Here is a 23610-nt window from a genome sequence, read left to right on the forward strand (position 1 = left end):
AGCTTTTAAGCATTCTAAGTATATAACATGTTTGACTTAATTTTTTGTTCAATGATATTACATGCTTTTCCCATCTAATAGCAAACATATGTACATATTCCAGGCCACTGATAATGCCTTGCAGAAAATAAAGGCGAAATGTGTATGGCACTAAAATTGTGTTTTATTCAGTTGCTGTCAGACAGTTGATAAGTAAAAATTATCAATATACCATAACAATGGTGTTGTCTGACCACTATACACACCGAACAAGGTTTCTTTTCCAGGTCTGAAAGTTCTCCTTGTGAAATAAGGAACACAGCACTAGAGTACGCATGAAAAGTTAATTCTAATGAGGGTAGCAGTAATGTAAAATTATGACTTCATTGTTGTAGATTTATGTACAGGTGAAGAAGAACATCACAACCACTGCCAACTGCAAGACTGATTACTATCCAGTGGCAGTGCGGGCACAATAAGTGGCAAGGATAGTATACAAACAGAGCACAGATGAATGGGGAAACAGGGCACAAATGTAGAGATCCACTGACATAAGCAACTCTGACAAAAGGCTGTTGTTATGGTCCAGTACCTGGGAATGAACATCTAGCAGATGTGGAAGTTGGGCAGCTGTTTTACAAGCATCTAGGGAACTGGTTGAAGGGCAGTCAAACCACAGTAGGTGAGAAGCTGCTGAAAGTCCAGACCTCATCACACGTGAGGCATCTAGTGTCAAAATTGGCCGAGTCACAAAATTTGCGAAAATGGGTTAAAGTTATCAATTTAAAGTAGAAGTATATCAGGTGAAACAATAGTACGCTTCAAAATCAGCCATGTCCTCATGTTATAGAGCACTGAATTCTTGGTAACATAACAGAGTGAGCCAAGTCTTGCAGACAGTGAATTCATAGCCAGCTGTGTCAACGAGCAAACAACAATCTTCTTGTCACAGCATTTTTTGTCTGGCAAGTTATGTTGTTCTGGAAAGTTGTGTTGTTAGGTTATGCAACATTGTGGTCATATAATTAGGCAAAATAATTCCTTGTATTGTATATTTTTTGAAGACATAATATTTCATCTGTACAATGGCAACAACAATCCTCCACGCTAACTTCCATATTTGTGGGATTCTTACTGTGATCACACAGTGATCAAAGGCATTGGTCTTCCTGTCTCTAAAATAAAAGGACATAAAAATGTCTCCTGCAGAAATACTTTGGCCTAACATGGGAAGAATATGAGTCACTGCAGTTTTGTAAAATAGCTACATCTACATGCGTACTCCGCAAGCCACCATATGGTGCATGGCTGAGGGTACGCTGCACCACTACTGGTCTTTTCCTTTCCTGTTCCACTTGCAAAAAGGGTGACTGGAAAATGTCTGTCTATTTGCCTCCATATGAGCCCTAATGTCTCATATTTTATCTTCATGGCCCTTAAGCCCAATGTATGATGGTGGGAATAGAATTGTTTGGCAGTCAGCTTCAAATGCCAGTTCTTTAAATTTTCTCTACAGTGTTCCACAAAAAGAACATTGCCTTCCCACCAGGGATTCCCATTTGAGTTCTGAAAGCATCACCGTAACACTTATGGGTTGTTCAAACCTACCAGAAACAAATCTAGCAGTCCGCCTCTGAGTTTGATGTCTTCCTTAAGTCCGATCTGGTACAGATCCCAAACACTTGAGCAGTAGTCTAGAATAGGTCGCGACAGCATTGTATCGGAAATTTTGTCTAAGTCATCTTGTATTTTCCTATAGTCACACAACTTCGACACCTTACTGTATGCCACACCACATTAAATGGCAAATCATTTATGTCTATAGAGAACAATAACCATCCTATTACACTTCCCTGGGGCACTCCAGATGATATCCATTTCTCTGATGAACACTCACTGTTGAGGACAACATACTGGGTTCTGTAACTTAAAAAGGCTTCAAGCCACACACAAATCTCTGAACCTATTCCACATGCTTGTACCTTCATCAACAATATGCAATAGTCATCATGTCAAATGCCTCCACAAGTCTAGGAATATGGCATCTGCCTGTTGCCCTTCATCCATAGTTCTCAATATGTCATATGAGAAAAGACCAAGCCAAGTTTCGCACAGGTAATGCTTCTAAAAACATGTTGATTCATTGACATAAGCTTCTCTGTATCAAGAATATTTATTATATTCAAAGTGACAATATGTTCAAGGAGTTAAGAAATTCAGCCTTCATTTGCAAGGTAAAATTTTATTAGTTTACCCAGGTTTTGATGAGAATAATTGTATCTTCTTCAGAACAATAATTGAATTATTTTGAGGGCCAAACATTGGCCATGTCACAGGATAAAATTAAAAAAAAAAATAAAGATGCATAGTCATAAGATTATGTCTGGCAAAACTAAAAACATTAACACAAACATAGACGGAGAAACGCTGGCCAGGAATCTGATTCCGAAACATCCTTAAAAACATTTCTGCAAAATGTACAATTATCTTCTTTGCTTAATATTCTTAATGTTCACTTGTGCTCAATAAACACTTTGTTTACTTTAGGTGCACAGGCATAGAATGTTGGTTTAGCAAGTTACAGAGAATATAATTAACTATATAAAATGGAAAATTCAAATCAGAAACAAGAGAAACCTTTTAAAATTGTAAAGAGACAAGGAAGGAAGGCCAGTGCTTGCCTTAAGCGGCACAACTGCCAGTACTGTTGATAGAAACAGTTAAAGCAGGAAGACAAAAAAGAAAGGAAAAAACACTCCTAACTTTTGGAACAGTGTGTCCCTTCCTCACAAAGGACACGGGGATTTGATTGGGGGATGGGCATCTCACAAGCATATGGCATTTGAAGGTCAATGCCTGGACATCAATTCACTAAATCAGTACCATACAATTCTCAAAAAAAAAAAAAAAAAAATTACATTTGCACATAAGATAATTTCAGAATGCTGTCAATAAAAAAAAATTCAGCTGCTTTTCACATACTTCGGGAAGTGAGTGTGTAGTATACATGAGTTGGCATCTTTTTATTTTTCTTCACTTGTATTTAAATTAAAAGATGTTACTTTTATTAATAAAATCATTGCTCAATATTTGTCAAGTAACATTTTCAGTTGGTAATAAACATTGAATTTTAATGAAAGTAACAAAACTCCGTTGCTGCAGTGGGACTCAAACCTCCGACTTTACATTTGCCCAATCTCTACACTATGCACTCACCTACCAATGAATACAAAAATACACTGGAAATGATTTTTACTTGCAAATCTTCAAATTTTTGAAGGTGGTGTTCTTAAGTTTTTTGTCCAAACATTGATCTTCAAATCCTACAACTTGTGAATTGAGAGTGATCCAGATGTTATGTGGTGGAAAGGGGAAGGTGAATACATAATTTTCAAATTTGATGCCAGGTTAAGAAGAAAAGTCCTTTAACACAAGAATAACATTGCATGAAAGGGAAACTCAATGGCTAGCATAATGCAATCAAACCAACATAGCAATAAGAGTCCAGAGAGTATTGATATCTTAGGTTGTAAAAAATGACTTCATATAAAAGCATGTTCATAAAAACTTGTCATTTCTTCCTAAAATATTCATATTCTGCATATCTGAATTAATGTTGAAGCATTTTGCCTAAAATTCTGTTACTCATTTTAATAATTTTTTAATGATGTACTAGTGATTGTTATTCTCAGAGACATAAAGTCTTTCATTTATGTGTGATACAAGTGTTGTTACGAACAGTCTTGGTGGGACTCTGGTTGTAAATGGAGATGGTGTGCTTTTGTAGAACTGCTGCAGGCAGATGTATTTCGTGTTACTAGTTCGGGGTGTGAAATATTGTTGAACATAATTATTTCAAAATTCAGAAACTTTATTTCATTCAATAATCTTTGGAAACCACCCGAATATCACACTCCTTTCAGCAGTTAATCTTCATACACGAATAGGATCCACAGACACCATCGTGCACTACTGGAGACAGCAAGAACACCGACAAAATAATCAGCCAAGAAATAACTTAGAATTTTAGATGTGTACGTGGCTTTTGAAGCAACTTACCTCAAAATAATGATCAATACCTGGTTTGAAGAATGATAATTGAACATTAAGCACTTAAGAAGCGCATTACACTAGACACAGTTATGTAGAATGTCAAAGTGTGTAACAGTAACACATTGGTTATCACATGGGCTATTGTATATGTACAAATTTATTGAAACAGTTACATAATTTCAGAATGAATATTTCAAAATGGGGCAGAGTGCATCCATTTTGTTATTTAGCAGATATTTCCTGGATTTGAACTCAGAAACTTGCCTTTTGAAGGCAGTGCTCTTACACTTAGGCTGTGAGCATTCTATTTCTCCAGTATATCCCTTCTGCCAGTAGTGCACAACCAGTAAGGTACGCAGGTGAACTTCTGTGAAGTTTGGTAGGTAGAAAAAGATGTGATGGTGTAAATAGTGCTATGAGAGGCAGGTTGTGGGTCACATCCAAATGAGAACTGCCTGAGAAAGGTGCGAACAGTCGGACTGGGCTGAGGTCTAGTGTAGGATACAGTTATAGGCTCTGCAGTAAATTTTGACAAGAGACAGTTTTCTCAGTTCTCATTCCTGACTGATTGTTTCTTAAATACGATATTAGAACAAAGAAAACACTAGCTTTGAGAAGTGAGATGTGCGGATACATACCCTGCGCTCCCGCTGCTCTCGTATTCTCCTGGCTAACGTCAGGAATGCTTCTTCGATGTTTATGTTCTGTTTGCATGAAACTTCAAAAAATGGCATGTCAAAGTTTTCAGCAATCTGGAAAAAAAAAGACAGAGGACTAAGTACTCATGTGTTTAGGTCTCAAAAACATAGCTAAGAGTTATTACACTATGACCACACTGTAATTAATACTCCACTAGCTTTCATAAGCAGATCTCCCTTCATTCAATCAAACAGGGGCAAAAGTTAGCGTAACTAAGCAAGTTGTGTTTAATCATTTTTTCACTCATCATGTTCCATAAATCCCAGCATGAATGAGACTTTAAGGGCTGTGAAATGAATCAAGTTATATATCACCCACTAGAAGGAGTCACAGCTGACTGACGCTGTAAACTATTCAGTCACTCAGGTCTAGTGATAAATCTGTTCGAACAGATGGTTATGGAAACTACTTCTAGATTAATTTATTAATGCATGGAAACCAGACACTTCAAAAAGAGTCACTTGTCTTCTTCATACATCACCCAGCTATTTTAAATGTGAACATTTTAGATTAGGCTTTATCACGAGTGTTATTGACATCAAATGAAACAACAACTTTACTGCTACCAGTCACTGTTTATTCATCTCTACGACACATTTCAAAGGTTTAAATCTCCATTGTCAGGTGGATTTACATCTGTTAGTATGATGTATGTGGCTGTAGTATTACTTTGTATCACAAATTTAGGAGGAGCTTATGGCACTGTGTAGTGGAGAAATAAAACACTATTTCAGAACAAGTTTTTGGCTTTTTATTTTTTGGACAAAAACCAAACATAGATCTATACGTAAGAATAAAATAAGTAAAATAGAATGCCTCCAGTGGTCATAGCTTCCATTCACAGCCATCTACTATTCTTTATTCTAATAATAAAGTCTAAAAAATATGTACTGCCACCTGCTTGGTGTTCAACTGTGAATTTTATGTTTTCATGGGAGGTGTTGAATAACTGGTTCAACTCACTGATGTCATCTTTTGTGCCATTGATTGAAATGATGGTATCATCTACATATCTGTAAAAGTAGATGATATTTTTGAGGAGGTGATGATTGGAATTCAGCATTTTGTCTTCTAAATTCTTTATAAATATTTCAGGCAACAATCTGGAAAGATCTGAGCTCACTGCCAGGCCATCTGCTTGTTTGTAGAGTTTACTGTTAAATTTTTATACCACCTGAAATATTTATTTCAACACCTCACAATAAAGCTCTTCAAAACTTATTTGTAATAATGTTGTTATGATGTATATTCTTTGTACTTTGTGATAATGTTTCTCTTTTGCTATATGATCCTTGCACCTAATAGTTTCCAGATGCCATCTTTGTTTACAAAATATGACAAGATACATGTGATATTTACAACAGTGAAAGAAACCTGTGATCACTAGAGGCATTCTGTTTTACTTATTTATTTTAGCTATTAGATACATGTTTAGTTTTTGTTAAAAACTTTCTGAAATAGTGTTTCGTTTCTTCACTAGACAATGCCATAAGTTCCTCCAAAAATCATAATACAACACACACATATGGCATACTAACAAGTGTAAATCCACCTGATGAGGGAGGTTTAAACTGTTTAAATGCATCATGGAGATAAACAAACAGTGACCTGATACTTCTTACTAGACACAGAACATCGTCGCCCATTTGTACAGGTTGAGACTGCTAGGACAGGCCATCCCAAATATATCCAGAATGAATAAATACAGAGGGGTCCAAAAAAATGTATCCACTGTTTAAAAGTTCATAACTGGCAAACTAATTGACGGAGTTGTCTCATCTTTGGTAGTGTAATAGTTTGTAGTTCCGGCAATCGCCACACAAGCGTTGTATTGCATTGTTTGGTTTTGTCAGATGACAGTCGCCAGATAGTCAGTGTTTTGTTCTTAGTTGCACCTAGTTACTCGAGTAAACATGACTGGCGCAAGGCTTACATTCGATGAAAGGAAGTCAGTTTTGAAGTTGTATTTTAAGTACGAAAACATTAATGAGGTTCAACGGCAAGGGCGAAATGAGTGTCAAACAGAACCACCGACATGTTTAACGATTCATCGCATTCGAGACAAATTTGAAGCTGAAGGCTGTGTTAAAGATGTACACAAACAATGATCTGGATGACCTGTAACGGTAACAAGCCCAGCTAACTCCCGTCGCGTGTTACAACAATTCACTCACTCAACACAGAAGTCTGTGAGACAGTGTGCCTGTGAAAGTGGAGTGAATTGCTCAAGTGTTCGGTGAATTTTGAAGACAGCAAAGTGGCAGTGCTACATCCCATGATTGCTACACGCAATGAACGAGGATGACCCAGATCGTAGAATGGAGTACTGCGAGTGGTATACTAACATGATGCACAACGATGAAGAGTTTGCGGAGATGATTCTGTGGTATGATGAGCCACAGTTCAAACTCAATGGTACAGTAAATCACCACAATTGCATCTACTGGGCTGCTGAAAATCCAAACGTCCATGTAGACAAAGCCATGTATTTGCCAGGAGTAAATGTGTGGTGTGGGTTGTCTTACCGGGACTTGATTGGGCCATTCTTCTTTGACGGCACAGTTACCGGTGAGGTGTACCTTCAGAAGCTTCAGACATCCATCTTACCTGCCATCCAAGACTTGTATGTAGAAGGAAGAGTTTACTTTCAAGAAGATGGTGCCCCAGTCCACTACCAAAATCGTGTTAGGGCGCATCTCAACGAAAATCTACCAGGAAGATGGATAGGCCATAGAGGTGCTGTGGAGTATCCACCACGTTCCCCAGATCTAACTCCCCTGGACTTTTACCTGTGGGGAACACTAAAGGACATCATTTATCGACAAAAGCCACACACATTTGATGAACTTTGAGAATCCATCGTACATTCATGTGCAAATATCCAACTGAACTCGTTGCAGGCAGTAGTTTGTGCTGCAGTTCAGTGGCATTGTTTGTGTGTGGATGTTAATGGCGACCATTTCGAGCACCTACAGTGTTGAAACTTCCTAGCAGATTAAAACTGTGTGCTGGACCGAGACTCGAACTCAGGACCTTTGCCTATCGCGGGCAAGTGCTCCACCATCTGAGCTACACAAGCACGATTGACGCCGTGTCCTCACAGCTTTACTTCTGCCAGTATCTCGTCTCTTATCTTCTCGTCTCCCGAGTTCGAGTCTCAGTCCGGCACACAGTTTTAATCTGCCAGGAAGTTTCATATCAGTGCACACTCTGCTGTACACTGAAAATCTCATTCTGGACCTACAGTGATATCTTTAAGTTGGACTTTAAGCTACACTTTCACCACAAATGAGACAACTCCATCAATTAGTTTCCAAGATAAGGATTTTTAAACAGTGAATATATTTTTTTGGACCCCTCTGTATATTGAGGCGCAGTTTTCACCAAGTTATAGAGGACAATATGGTATATTTGCTGATGTCTGCAAGCAATTTTTATCGTTTACAGTCAGCAAATTACAACACTGACTTTGCTTTTATTCCAATAGAACTATATACTTTTTTCTGTGGCATATGAAAGAAGCTTCTAGAAAAACTTCAGTGACAGAAAATGTACAGGGCTCAATCAAAAAGTATTGAGATAACAGTGCTGCAAACCATTGTCCCCTCTCAGGAGAAAAGGTTCCACAAACTTCTGCCCTATTATGCCAAATATAAGCCAACAGGTAACTCAAGTATGGTTCGCATGTTTACTATCACAGCTGACATACCAAGTGCTCAAACTGTCAACCTTGAGTGTTGCTATACACTATAAAATGATTCTGCAGAAACAACACTGTACACAGAATTTCATCTGGAATTAATGGAGGCACAGGCCTGTGTTAAAAGGCATTTCATGCCTTCAGAAGTCATCGCCTCATTGGTGTTTCCTAATAGACATCCCATTTTAATTTCTGCCACAATTAAAGATATGGAAACATTAAGCTTGGTGAGTGTGCAGACCATTCTGCTTTTCCTGAATGACCGTTTAAATGCTCTCCAAATGTTCTCCTAAGAGAGTCAGTTATTACATGTCCAGAATGAGAGGGACTTCCATCATGTTGCTACCAGCCTGATTGCCTTATATCCAATGGGATATCTTCCAAAGACTGCAGCAGTAGCATATCTTGGGAACTTGAGATACTTGAGTGTATTTAGATTCCCACCAATAAAAGAGACACCAATGATGCTGGTCTTGAAAAATATGCACCAAATACCGATAGAACAAAAGTGTCACTTTTATGCACTTCTTTGAGTTGGCATGGATTTTCAGCTGACGACTCGTGCATACTACGAAGATTGACTTGCCTGTGGCTGGTAAATTATGTTTCTTCCTTAAATAAAATTTTGCATGGATGTGTCGCAACTCTTTGTACTTTTGCAGATAACAATTGGAGAGCTGTAACCAATTTTGGAATTCTGCTGCTAAAATGTTAGTATCGTTCATTTCATCAGATTCTCTTCTTTTTCCAAGGTGCATTATATTCTCCACATTTCCAGTTTCTAGCACTTTTGTTATAATGTTTGCAAAAACAGATCATGAGTGTTTGGCATGACGTGGGTGCTCTTCAGCGTACAATGGCAGTGGTGCTCTAATAGTTTGGCAACATTAACTCTAAACTGTATCAATTTTTTTTTCTACTGCCATATACATTATGATTGTCTCAATTGCTTTACAAGCAAGTTATCTGATTGCTACAACAGCAGAATACTGATGGGCTTCAAGTGCGCAGGTAAACACAAGAACCTTACATGAGTTATGTGCTTGCTCACATTTGGTATGACATGGAAGAAGTTTGCGAAATTCTTCTCCTGGTGAAGGGACAGGGTCGGCATCACTGTTATCTTGATACTATTCGATCAAGCCCCACACATGTTATGTAGCTGAGGTTCTCTGAAGTTCTAATGCCATAGTAAAACCATATAGTTCCACAAGAAAGAAGAAAGTAATTTAGTGACTATAAATGATAAAAATTACTTGCAATGGTCACTTGGTGAAACCACACCTAAATATATTTATTCATTCTAGACATATTTGGGGTTGGCTGTCTTACCTGACTAAAACTGCATATTAGAAACGCAGAAAACCTATGTAATGCGAACTTCAGTGACAACCGTAATTTACATCCTGACATGTAGCTTGCCAACCATGACAGCTGGTAAATGAAATACCGTGATCCCAAATCTATTAGGTGTAAGGAAAGCACACTTCAATGAAGTATGTGATACATTGTAGTTTTTATATATTTCTGATTTTGTTACTTTTCTTCACATATATAATACTATTTAGCACTATTGGAAGTAATTTAATGATCCGCGGAAGACAAAATTCATCATCTCCTCTCTAATGCAAAATTATGAATCTGTACTGACTGAAATTTAATCATGCTTCTGTTCAGTTCATTCAATAGTTTTAAAGCCAGGAAGGTAGAAATTCATTCAAGCAATATAGCTTTTTGTACAAAATACATATAATTTTCAGACAGATGTATCTGGGAAACACAGTAATGGTTAAGGTCTACTCTTTGAAATGTAAAAAGTCCAAAGGTTCACAATCTTTAGCACAATGTTAAAGATATATTGAAGTGTAAACTGATGGTATGTTGATATGGAAACAAAACTGATTAATTTTTTTCACAATTTGCACATTTCTCATATTATTTTTAAAATTAAAACCTTGCAAAATTTTATATTGGGAAGTTTTATGTTTAACAAATATGTTTCTCTGCAATGTCATTTGTTTATGCAGAACATGCTGTCATACTTAAAACTCTGTGTACATTCTATTCCTCTATGTAGATCATGATAAATAAAAAAATGTAACAATTTATAACTTACTGGTAATTGTTATTCATTTATATACAGACTTTGAAATGTCAAAGGCCTTTTTTAAGGAGTCGCTAATGACTGGAGTTGTCAGTCAGTTATGTGGCAAATTTATAGCAACATTTCGACGTAGAAAGGCAGCATATATTTTCCATGTATAACCTTGGGGAAGATCAGTTTGGAGTCCGTATAAATGTTGGGACATGTGAGGCACTACTGACCCTGCAACTTATCTTAGAAAATAGATTAAGGAAAGGCAAACCTACATTTATAGCATTTGTAGACTTAGAGAAAGCTTTTGACAATGTTGACTGGAATACTCTCTTACAAATTCTAAAGGTGGCAGGGGTAAAATACAGGGAGCGAAATGCCATTTACAATTTGTACAGAAACCAGATGGCAGTTATAAGAGTCGAGGGACATGAAAGGGAAGCAGTGGTTGGGAAGGGAGTGAGACAGGGTTATAGCCTCTCCCTGATGTTATTCAATCTGTATATTGAGCAAACAGTAAAGGAAACAAAAGAAAAATTCGGAGTAGGTATTAAAATCCATGGAGAAGAAATAAAAACATCGAGGTTTGCCGATGACATTTTAATTCTGTCAGAGACAGCAAAGGACCTGGAAGAGCAGCTCAACGGAATGGACAGTGTCCTGAAAGGAGGATATAAGATGAACATCAACAAAAGCAAAATGAGGATAATGGAATGTAGTCGAATTAAATCAGGTGATGCTGCGGGAATTAGATTAGGAAATCAGGCGCTTAAAGTAGTAAATGAGTTTTGCTATTTGGGGAGCAAAATAACTGATGATGGTTGAAGTAGAGAGGATATAAAATGTAGACTGGCAATGGCAAGGAAAGCGTTTCTGAAGAAGAGGAATTTGTTAACATCAAGTATAGATTTAAGTGTCAGGAAGTTGTTTCTGAAAGTATTTGTATGGAGTGTAGCCATGTATGGAAGTGAAACGTGGATGATAAATAGTTTGGACAAGAAGAGAATAGAAGCCTTCGAAATGTGGTGCAACAGAAGAATGCTGAAGATTAGATGGGTAGATCACATAACTAATGAGGAGGTATTGAATAGAATTGTGGAGAAGAGGAGTTTGTGGCACAACTTGACAAGAAGAAGGGATCGGTTGGTAGGACATGTTCTGAGGCATCAAGGGATCACCAATTTAGCATTGGAGGGCAGCGTGGAGGGTAAAAATCGTAGAGGGAGACCAAGAGATGAATACACTAAGCAGATTCAGAAGGATGTAGGTTGCAGTAGGTACTGGGAGATGAAGAAGCTTGCACAGGATAGAGTAGCAAGGAGAGCTGCATCAGACCAGTCTCAGGACTGAAGACCACATCAACAACAAATACATATGTAATATACAAAAGGGAAATGTTCACAAAAATCTTGGAAAGTTCTTGACAAATTTATTTCAAATTTTTACACATTACTCTAACAAACGCTGGGACAGTCATAGGCTATACATTTTTTTGAAGCAACAATATACAGGTTTTTGTGTTATAACTGATCATGAGAAAGTTAACACTGTGCTGTTCTGGACCATGAAGTGAAAATGTACAGGTTGTGTTTTCTTTCACGCAGTTAGTTTTAATTATGATAGCAAGGCATTTAAATCATTAGACGAATTGTTTTTACTCTGTGTATTATTTTTCCTTTTATATAATTTTAAAGAAAGTTGATTGAACAACTACTTGTTGTTTTCTCTTCTTCCTCACAGTCAGTTTTAGCAGAAAATGGGAAATTTGTATTTATGGTTGATCAGCTTATAATTAGAATACTACAAAGGAATCTGAACTGTCCAAAACTTTGTAATCCTATTGTTTCACAGATTACAACTAAGCTAAATGCTGTAACTGAAGCTACTACTCTCACAGATCCAGCAGGTGGAGAGGCCTCTCTCACACCCCATACACAACCAATTTACCCATTCATTTTAAGTGACTTCAATTCCCAATCGAGATTTAGTTGGCAATAACAATAAACAACAGAGAGAGAGGTTAGAGATGGGCAGATTGGGGTGGGGGAATGAATATAGAGAGGGGGAGGAGGAAATGGACAAGGAGAGAGAGGAGCGAAGGAGATCAGGACATAAAGCCAACTCCCGTACATAAGACGGCTGTTCAAAAAGTAAGGTCACTTTTACAAAATGCGCGGGTGACATACATTCAATTATTGATCTCTTTTTGTTATGTTGGTACGCATTTTCCAAACATATATTCACAGTTTCAAGTGTACAGCATGCTTCATTTGATTTTGACAGATAGGAAAGTTAAGCGTTTTTTAGTGTGCTTGGCAATTTTTGATGTTTATAAAAAATGGAGCAAAGAAGTTGCATCAAATTTTGTGTCAAAAATGGAATCATGCACTCTCAAACACTATAAATGTTGAAGTGGCATATGGTGAGTCTGCTCTAAGTAAAAAAAAAAAAATGTTTACAAATGGTACAAGCTCTTCTAAGATGGCCGAGAAGATGTCAATGACAAACCTTGCTCTGGACACCCCAGCACATCAACAACAGATGATAATGTCAAAGCTGTGAAGAAAAGCTTTTGGAAAATCATCAAATTACCATAAGAGAAGTTGCTGAGGATGTTGGCATGTTGGTCAGCTCATGTCATGCAATTTTTGTGGATGCTTTGGGCACAAGATGTGTGTCTAAGTTTGTTCCAAAACTTCTTAGTTTAGATCACAAGAACCGTTGCATGAGCATCACTCAGGAGCTCTTGAATGATGTCAATGATGATCCTGATTTGCTCAAAAGGGTCACAACTGGTGACAAAACATGGGTTTATGGTTATGACATCAAAACCAAAGCCAAATCAACCTAATAGAAGCATCCCGGAGATGCCGAGACCAAAAAAAGCACGCCAAGTTCGATCAAATGTCGAAGTTTTGCTCACTGTCTTTTTCAATCACTGTGGCATAGTGTATCATGAATTTTTGCCTTGAGGTCACATGGTCAATAAGGAGTATTACCTTGATGTTATGCGCCGTTTGTGAGAAGCAGTATGGAAAAATTGTCCAGATTTGTGGAAAAACTATTCATGGCTTTTGCATCAGGACAATGCACCTGCTCATTCTTTGTTACTTGTGAGAGATTTTTTGGCCAAAAACAACACGACATTCATGCCTCAGACACCATATACACTGGATTTGGCCCCGTGACATTTTCCTGTTCCCAAAACTGAAGAGACGTATGAAAGGATGAAGACTTTCAGCGACTGAGGAAATAAAAACTGCATCACTGGAAGTACTGAAAGCTGTACCAAAAAGTGCTTATGAGAAGTGCTTCAAGATTTGGAAGAAGCAATTGGAAGAAGGATTGTATCTGAGGGGGATTACTTTGAAGGTGACAACATGAATATTGATGAATAAATAAATATTTTTCATAAAAATATAGTCACCTTACTTTTTGAACACACCTTGTATTTAGCAATTGTGAAGCACTACTAGGTTCTCTAGGACTGTATATTATCTATTTTGCCCTATAGCTTACTCCTATTTTCCTCAGAATTTCAAACATCAGGCACACACCATTTCACATTGTTGAACGCTTTTTCAAAGTTGACTGATTCTATGAAAGTGTCTTGGTTTTCTTAAGTCACGATTCCATCATCAGTCATTATGACAGAAATGCCTCTCTGCTGCCTTTATCTTTCCAAAGTTCAGAGTGACCATCATCTAACAGATGATCAGTTTTATTTTCCATTCTTATGTACATTATTCTTGTCAGCAACTAGGATGCACGGGCCATTAAGCTGATTGTCCAACAGTTCTCACACAAATCTGCCCTCACTATCTTCAGAACTGTGTGAATGATATTTTTCTGAAGATGGTATACCTCCAGACTCATATATTCTACACACTATCTTGAATAGTGGCTTACTTGCCACTCCCCCAAATAATTTCAGAAATTCTGAATGAATTTTACCTACACCTTCTGCCTTATTTGATTGTAAGATCAAAAAGCAGATCCTACTATTGGATCCTCTGTGTCTTCTGTATGGACTCCAATTTCTTCATCAGTCACATAGTCAGGTAAGTGCTTATCTTCAAAGGTGCCTTAATGTATTCTCTGTCTTAAAAATAATCTTATTATTAACCACATGTATCAGTAGGGACTAAATTTGTTGGCTTATGGGTGTAAGAACCCAAAGGTCTCGAAGAGATTACAAACTTTACATAAAACTCTTAATGCACAATTTACATATACATACATATCGGCAATCACAGATGGTGAAGCTCATGCACTGACGTTACAATGTTCCTTCACAGATGGCAATCTTGTGCTCTCTTTGGATTCAGTTATAGTGGACACCCAGCTGCTGAAGTTGCTTCTGTCGTTCATCCTCTAATCGCTTCCTTGATGTTCCAATTGGATGAACTCCATCAGATTTTCCCATAAGCACTCTATAGCCCAGCAAGTGTCTAACAATGTGTCCTGCCAGGTATATTTTCCACACTTTCATTTTCTGAAAGGTGTTCAGTTGTTTCACTATGTTGCACAGTTCCGTGCGAGCTCTGATTTCTCTTACTTTGTTGTGATGATCATTGCTACCAATGCAGCTGGGCACCAACAAAATATTTATGAATTTGGATGGTAAAGTTGGTGATTGAAATTTCGTGAAAAGATCTCACTGCAACAAAAAATGCCTTTGCCTTAACGATTAGCACCTGAATTCGTGTATGATATATGTAACACTCTCTCATAATTTGTGAGAGTACAAAACGAGCTGCCCTTCTTTGAAATTTTTCAATCTCTTGTTCAATCCTATTTGTATGAATACCATTGTTGTTGTTGTTGTTGTTGTGGTCTTCAGTCCTGATACTGGTTTGATGCAGCTCTCCATGCTACCCTATCCTGAGCAAGCTTCTTCATCTCCCAGTACTTACTGAAAACCTACATCCTTCTGAATTTGCTTGGTGTATTCATCTCTTGGTCTCCCTCTATGATTTTTACCCTCCACACTGCCGTCCAATGCTAAATTTGTGATCCTTTGATGCCTCAGAACATGTCCTACCAACCGGTCCCTTCTTTTTGTCAAGTTGTGCCACAAACTCCTCTTCTCCCCAATTCTATTCAATACCTCCTCATTAGTTATGTGATCTACCCATCTGAACTTCAGCATACCCACAGCAATACTTTAGCAGGGGATGCACAAGTGTAGTGTAGGCAGTCACTTTAGTAGACCTGTTGCATCTTCTAAGTGTCCTGTCATTAAATTGCAGTCTTTGGTTTGTTTTCTGCACAACATTATCTGTGTGATTATACCAATTAAAGTTATTTACAGTTGTAATCCCTACATATTTAGCTGAATTCACAGCCTTTAGTTTTGTGTGCCTATCATGTAAATGAAGTTTAGCAAAGTCCTTTCGGTACCCATGTGCATGACATAACACTTTTCATTATTTACAATTGCCAGTTTGTGCAGCATACACATACCTTGCCCACAGGATTTTCCAGTTGGTTGGCTTGCTGAGCTCATTTGAGTTTATAAGTGTTTTCTAATATTGACTCTGATGATGTCTTCAGCATTGGAAGGCAAAGGATAAGATCTACTGTCCATAGAAATAAAATCATCAAGGATGGTTTAACTCTCCTGTTTTTTTCTTCTCCCATCTATGCACTAAACAAAAATCTCAAACTGTTTTTATGACTTCACTGTTAATTTGTACTAGTTTATTTTGGGAATATTTTTTTACACACACACACACAGATATAGGGAAACATTCCACATGGGAAAAATATATTTAAAAACAAAGATGATGTGACTTACAATACGAAAGCGCTGGCAGGTCGATAGAAACACAGACAGACACATACATACACACAAAATTCAAGCTTTCGCAACAAACTGTTGCCTCATCAGGAAAGAGGGAAGGAGAGGGAAAGACGAAAGGAAGTGGGTTTTAAGGGAGAGGGTAAGGAGTCATTCCAATCTCGGGAGCGGAAAGACTTACCTTAGGGGGAAAAAAGGACGGGTATACACTCGCACACACACACACACATATCCCGGGATAGAACCACGGATGAATTTTGAGTTCAGTAGTTTTCGTGTAACAGCAGTGTTCATTGCATACAGTTTACCTTCTGGCCACGTTCCGCATCCACAGCCCTCTCAGCCACCGCGTCGCACTTGTTCCCGGCGAGAACTTTCACCACATCCGGGGATGCGTTCTGCAAACAAAGAGAGTACAGAAACAAACTTGCATGCATTTACAATGAGAATGGCTATGCAGTGGAGTAATGCCTTGCAGAACTTTACCTACACTGATAAGCCTAAACATAATGATTACTGTGCACCTCGAGACTGAATACACGGTGGCACTGCAAGCACGTGATGTGGCAAGGAAAGTACACGAGTGCAATTGACACAAATGTGGGATCATTCTAGTGACGATACAGACCACAAATGGGGAAATACATTGACATAAATGAAACAATGGAAAATCCAGGATGGAATGTAACAATATTATGAAAAGGAAAGCTGCTAGTCACCAGAGTAGTGGAGATGCTGAGTCACAACAGGCACAACAAAAAGACAGTTCCCAATAAAGCTTTCAGCCATTACATTAAGGCCTTCATCAACAATAAACGAGACACACACACACACACACACACACACACACACACACACACACACACACACACACACACAGTCTCAGGCAACTGTAATCACACTGTGTGTAGCAGCACCAGTGCATGATGGGAGTGGTGACTGGAAGTGCTGCAGGCTAGACAGAGGACAGGGGAGAGGTGAGGAGGGGAAGGGGTGAGGGGAGTAGCGGAGAAGGAGGGAAGAAAAAAGACTGGGTGCGATGGTGGAATGATGGATGTGTAGTGCTGGAATGAGAACAGAGAAGGGGCTGGATGGGTAAGGACAGCGACTAGCGAAGGTTACGGGAATGTAGGATGTATTGCAGGGAAAGTGCCCACCTGTGCAATTCCGAAAAGCTGGTGTTGGTGGGAAGGATCCATATGGCACAGGCTGTGAAGCAGTCATTAAAATGCAGGATGTCGTGTTGGGCAGCTCGTTCAGCAACAGGGTGTTCCAGCCACAGTTTCTCAGTGGCCATCCATGGGGACAGATAGCATTTTGGTTGTAATGCCCACATAGAATGCAGCACAGTGGTTTCAGCTTAGCTTGTAGATCACATGACTGGTTTCACAGGTAGTCTTACCTCTGATGGGATAAGTGATGTTAGTGACCAGACTGGAGTAGGTTGCAGTGGGAGAATGTATAGATCTTGCATCTAGGTCTATTACGGGGGTATGAGCCATGAGAGATGGGGTTGGGAGCAGGGGTTGTCTAAGGACAGATGAGTATATTGTGTAGGTTCGGTGGATGGTGGAATACCACTGTGGGAGGGGTGGGAAGGATAGTGAGCACAACGTTTCTCATTTCAGGGCACAACGAGAGGTAGTCGAAACACTGGCGGAGAAAGTAATTCAGTTGCTCCAGTCCTGGGTGGTACTGAGTTACGAGGGAAATGCTCCTCTGTGGCTGGACGGTGGGACTTCAGGAGGTGGTGGGAGTCTGGAAAGATATGGCACCAGAGATTTGTTTTTGCACAAGGATGGGAGGATAATTACGGTCTGTGATAGCTTCAGTGAGAGTCTGGGTATATTTCAAGAGGGACCACTTGTCACTGCAGATGTGATAACCACAGGCTGTATGGAAGAGACTTATTGGTATGGAAGGGGTGGCAGTTGTCGGAGTGGAGATATTGCTGGTGGTTCGTAGGTTTGATATGGACGGATCTCTGCTGTATGGTGAGTAACAACTTACCTTTTCATAATACTGACTTAAGTGACTCTGATAAAGGGCATGTCATTACGGCCCAGTAGCTGCGAATGAGCACCTCAGAAATGACAAAGCTGGTCGGCTGTTTGTGTGCTGCTGTCTTGAGGGTCTAAGGAAACTGGTGGACCAGTGGTGAGACCGTGGCTAGGGGTCGAGGTGTTGCACATCCACGCCTCTCCACAGCATGTGGAGGTCGGAGGCTTGCCTGCTCTGTAAAGCAGGATAAGTGTCAGATCTGATGACAGTGCCGGAGCAGGCATAAGTGTTTTGGAGCACTCTGTTCACTGCACACTGTGGAGTACCGAGTTCTGCAGCAGGTGGCCTCTGTGTGTTCCCACATCAGTGCGATGACATCGTCAATTGAGATCGTTGTGGGTGCTGGGTCATGGACATTGGACCGACAGAAATGACTCGCTCGATCTGACGAATTGTGTTTCTCCTTACACCAGATTGACAGTCGCAAAGGGGTACACTTTCATCAAGGCAAACAGCTGTTCAAAACACACACCCTGATACCAACACATGCTGGTGGAGGCAATATTGTGCTATTGGGAACATTGACATGGGCTTCCGTGGAACTTGTAGTAGCAATTGCAGTGACCAGAAATCTGGAGTATGTCAACATTGTTGCTGGCCACCTGCATCCCTTCACACTCTATGTCGTCCCCAATGGCAACAGCATTTTCCAAGAATATAATATCCTTTGTCAGAAGCCCATAATCTTAGCACAGTGGCTTCTGGAGCACGACAGTGAATTGGCATGGAAGTCCTGGGCACAAAATTCGTATGATCTCAACCAGAAGGAACATGTGGAAGTTACGGGAGTGCCAGTTCAGCATCCACACACCATTGGCCCGCAGTTTACGAGAATTGCATTGCCTTTGCATAGAAGTGTGATACCACATACCTCCAGAAACATATCGAGGACTTGTCAAATCCATGCCACGCAAAAACACCACTGTTTTACATGCCAAAGGTGGAGTGACATGCTATTAACTACCTGTTAATGTATGTCTCATCATCAGAGTTATGTCTCATCAGAGTATACAGTATGTCATGGATAGGTTCCAAATGCAACTGTCAGCACATGTGAACACAACAGAAGAGTGCACAGAGAAATAACTTGATGACTGAGGAGTATAGAGGGGTCTGTTCTCTCAGAGCTTCAGTAATGCAGCACTATTTCAATGAACGACTACCCTTGGAGCAGGCCACTACATCTACACAAATACTCTGCAAGCCACCATACAGTGGAATGTGTGTAGTGCACCAGAATCATCTTCGAACTTCATGTGCTCTGCTGGAGGATGTTCAACTCGAAGAAAGGCTATCAATAAGGCTCTACACAAAAGGGCCAAAACATAATGACTACGGTTCTCATGTATTCAATAAGCCATCAGTAGGTTTCTGCAGGTGTGTGGCACCATACAAATACGCACCAGTCATGGAATTCCTGTAAATTAAGGGCCGACAGTTTATGGGAGCAGAGTTGGTCTTCAGTTCCATCACAGATGTCTCGCGCCAGGGTCACATCGGGCGGTTTGGGTGGTCGAGACATCAACTTGCGTTCGCTATCATGCTCCACAAACCTCTATAGTGCGATTCTGGCCTCGCCACAGGGGCACTTATCCCACTGAAAGATGCCACTGAGATTGGGGAAGACATTGAGCACGAAGGAATGCAAGTGGTCCCCAATAATCTTCACGTAGTGCATAGTTGTCATGGTGCCACCGTTTACTACCAAATATTCCGTGGAAGTGCGGGTTATAATGAATCCAATCCTGTCAGAACTTTTGTTCGACTACTTAACTTTTCAATACCATGCAAATTTCGTTATATAAATTATATGAATCTTATCAGTGGCTGTTGACAGAGATTTCTGACTGTCAAATAAAATCTTTCCGCAAATATATTTCTCTACTTTTACTACACTAATGTCCATTAAAATTGCTATACCACGAAGATGACGTGCTACAGACGTGAAATTTAACCGACAGGAAGAAGATACTCTGATATGCAAATGATTAGCTTCTCAGAGCATTCACACCAGGTTGGTGCCGGTGGCGACACCTACAGCGTGCTGACATGAGGAAAGTTTCCAACCCATTTCTCATACACAAGCCGGCCGCGGTGGTCTAGCGGTTCTAGGCGCTCAGTCCGGAGCCGCGCGACTGCTACGGTCGCAGGTTCGAATCCTGCCTCGGGCATGGATGTGTGTGATGTCCTTAGGTTAGTTAGGTTTAAGTAGTTCTAAGTTCTAGGGGACTGATGACCATAGATGTTAAGTCCCATAGTGCTCAGAGCCATTTGAACCATTTCTCATACACAAACAGCAGTTGACCGGCGTTGCCTGGTGAAACGTTGTTGTGTTGCCTCGTATAAGAAAGAGAAATGCGTACCATCACGTTTCCGACTTTGATAAAGGTCGGATTGAAGCCTATCGCGATTGCGGTTTATCGTATTGCGACATTGCTGCTCGCGTTGGTCGAGATCCAATGACTGTTAGCAGAATATGGAATTGGTGGGCTCAGGAGGGTAATACGGGACGCCGTGCTGGATCCCAACGGCCTCGTATCACGAGCAGTCGAGATGACAGGCATCTTATCCGCATGTCTGTAACGGATCGTGCACCCATGTCTCGATACCTGAGTCAACAGATGGGGACGTTTGCAAGACAACAACCATCCGTACGAACAGTTCGACGTCGTTTGTAGCAGTACGGGCTACCAGCTTGGGGACCACGACTGTGGTTACCCTTGACGCTGCATCACAGACAGGAGCGCCTACCGTGGTGTACTCAACGACGAACCTGGATGCACAAATGGCAAAACGTAATTTTTTCGGATGAATCCGTTTACAGCATCATGATGGTCACATCCGTGTTTGGCAACACCGCGGTGAAGGCACATTGGAAGCGTGTATTCGTCATCGCCATACTGGCGTATTACCCCGCGTGATGGTATGGGGTGGCACTGGTTACACGTCTCGGTCACCTCTTGTTCGCATTGACGGCACTTTGAACAGTGGACGTTACACTTCAGGTGTGTTACGACCCATGGCTGTACCCTTCATTCGATCCCTGCGAAACCCTACATTTCAGCAGGGTAATGCACGACCGCATGTTGCACGTCCTGTACGGGCCTTTCTGGATACAGAAAATGTTCGACTGCTGCCCTGGCCAGCACATTCTCCAGATCTCATACCAATTGGAAACGTCTGGTCAATGGTGGCCGAGCAACTGGCTCGTCACAATATGCCAGTCACTACACTCGATGAACTGTGGTATCGTGTTGAAGCTGCATGGACAGCTGTACATGTGCACGCCATCCAAGCTCTGTTTGACTCAATGCCCAGGCGTATCAACGCCGTTATTACGGTCAGAGGTGGTTGTTCTGGCTACAAATTTCTCAGGATCTATGCACCTAAAAATAGCGTGAAAATGTAATCACATGTCAATTCTAGTGTAATATATTTGTCCAATGAATACCCGTTTATCATCTGCATTTCTTCTTGGTGTGGCAATTTTAATGGCCAGTAATGTATGATATATCAGTAGGTATCGATCTCAATCATTGAAAACTAGCAGTCACAACTTTAAAAGTATACAATCTGAAATCACGGGGTGCACTCAGCCGTTGTGAGGCAAAGTGAGCAGCGACTTGACTCCGAAACTGACATACGGCCGGGAGGGCGGTGTGCTGACCACGTGCCCCTCCATATTCACGTGCAGTGACGCCTTTGATCTGATGATGACACGGCGGCCGGTCGGTCTCGTTGGGCCTTCATGGTCTGTTCTGGAGGAGTTTAGGTTTTTATTTATTGATGTGAAAAGAAGTCTACATTATATACAATAGCTTTTATTCTTCAGTCAAATAAAACTATATGGTTCCAGACAACTTTTCAAGCCTGTAAAACGTATGATGTAGATACACAGGCTGAAGCGATGAATGAAAATTTGTACCAAGGCCAGGATTCGAACCCGGGTCTTCTGCTCACTAGGCAGATGCACTAACCCCATGGTGCCCAATCACAGTGGCTTTGCACAACAGCACAAACTGCCCTAGAAAGCTCCCCTTCTAGATACAAATTCCCAATCCCAGATTCGAATCCCAGCCTTTGCAAATTTTCATTCAGCACTTCAGTTTGCATATAAAAGGCGAATCACATGAAACCTGTGCTGCAAATATTCTGGAAATGGAAAGTGTTACTGACGTGCGGTTTTCACAGTATGGATTGGTAGTCAGGGGCTCGTATTGTTAGCCAATAGCCGGCCAATGTGGCCAAGCGGTTCTAGGCGCTTCAGTCTGGAACCGCGCGACCGCTACGGTCGCAGGTTCGAATCCTGCCTCGGGCATGGATGTGTGTGATGCCATTAGGTTAGTTAGGTTTAACTAGTTCTAAGTTCTAGGGGGCTGATGACCTCAGATGTTAAGTCCCATAGTGCTCAGAGCCATTTTGTTAGCCAATAAACCACTGTAATTATACTTCAAAAGTGTATATTGTGTGCAAGCATACACTCTTTAAATGGAACAAAATAGGGTAACCTGGACTGTCGTGGTGTTTGTTGCACAATCCTAGTGCGAGTGGTTTGTGAGGTATTGTACACTTCTGGCCATTAAAATTGCTACACCAAGGTGAAATGCAGATGATAAACGGGTATTCCTTGGACAAATATATTATACTAGAACTGACATGTGATTACATTTTCACCCAATTTGGGTGCATAGATCCTGAGAAATTTGTAGCCAGAACAAGCATCTCTGGCCGTAATAACGGCCTTCATACGCCTGGGCATTGAATCAAACAGAGCTTGGATGGCGTGTACAGGTACAGCTGCCCATGCAGCTTCAACACGATACCACAGTTCACCAAGCGTAGTGACTGGCGTATGTGATGAGTCAGTTGCTCGGCCACCATTGACCAGACGTTTTCAATTGGTGAGAGATCTGGAGAATGTGCTCGCCAGGGCAGCAGTCGAACATTTTCTGTATCCAGAAAGGCCCATACAGGACATGCAACATGCGGTCGTGCATTATCCTGATGAAATGTAGGGTTTCGCAGGTATCAAATGAAGGGTAGCCACGGGTTGTAACACATCTGAAATGTAGCGTCCATTGTTCAAAGTGCCGTCAATGCGAACAAGAGGTGACCGAGACGTGTAACCAATGGCAACCTGTACCATCACACCGGGTGATACGCCAGTATGGTGATGACGAATACACATTTCCAATGTGTGTTCACCGTGATGTCGCTAAA

General features: G+C 40.5%; 1 protein-coding gene across 1 annotated transcript in view; it reads right to left on the reverse strand.

Annotated features, from left to right (window-relative positions):
* The window catches only part of LOC126428443 (ras-related protein Rab-8A), a 267599-nt gene that overhangs the window by 13294 nt on the left and 230695 nt on the right, over positions 1 to 23610 (reverse strand). Inside the window, exons 4-5 of the mRNA XM_050090376.1 lie at positions 16638 to 16727; positions 4671 to 4784 (exon numbers count right to left, since the gene is read on the reverse strand). Coding sequence (XP_049946333.1) covers positions 4671 to 4784; positions 16638 to 16727 — 204 coding nt within the window. The remainder of the gene's footprint in view (positions 1 to 4670; positions 4785 to 16637; positions 16728 to 23610) is intronic.

Source organism: Schistocerca serialis, chromosome 12, assembly GCF_023864345.2.
Source record: "Schistocerca serialis cubense isolate TAMUIC-IGC-003099 chromosome 12, iqSchSeri2.2, whole genome shotgun sequence".
NCBI classification, from domain to species: domain Eukaryota; kingdom Metazoa; phylum Arthropoda; class Insecta; order Orthoptera; family Acrididae; genus Schistocerca; species Schistocerca serialis.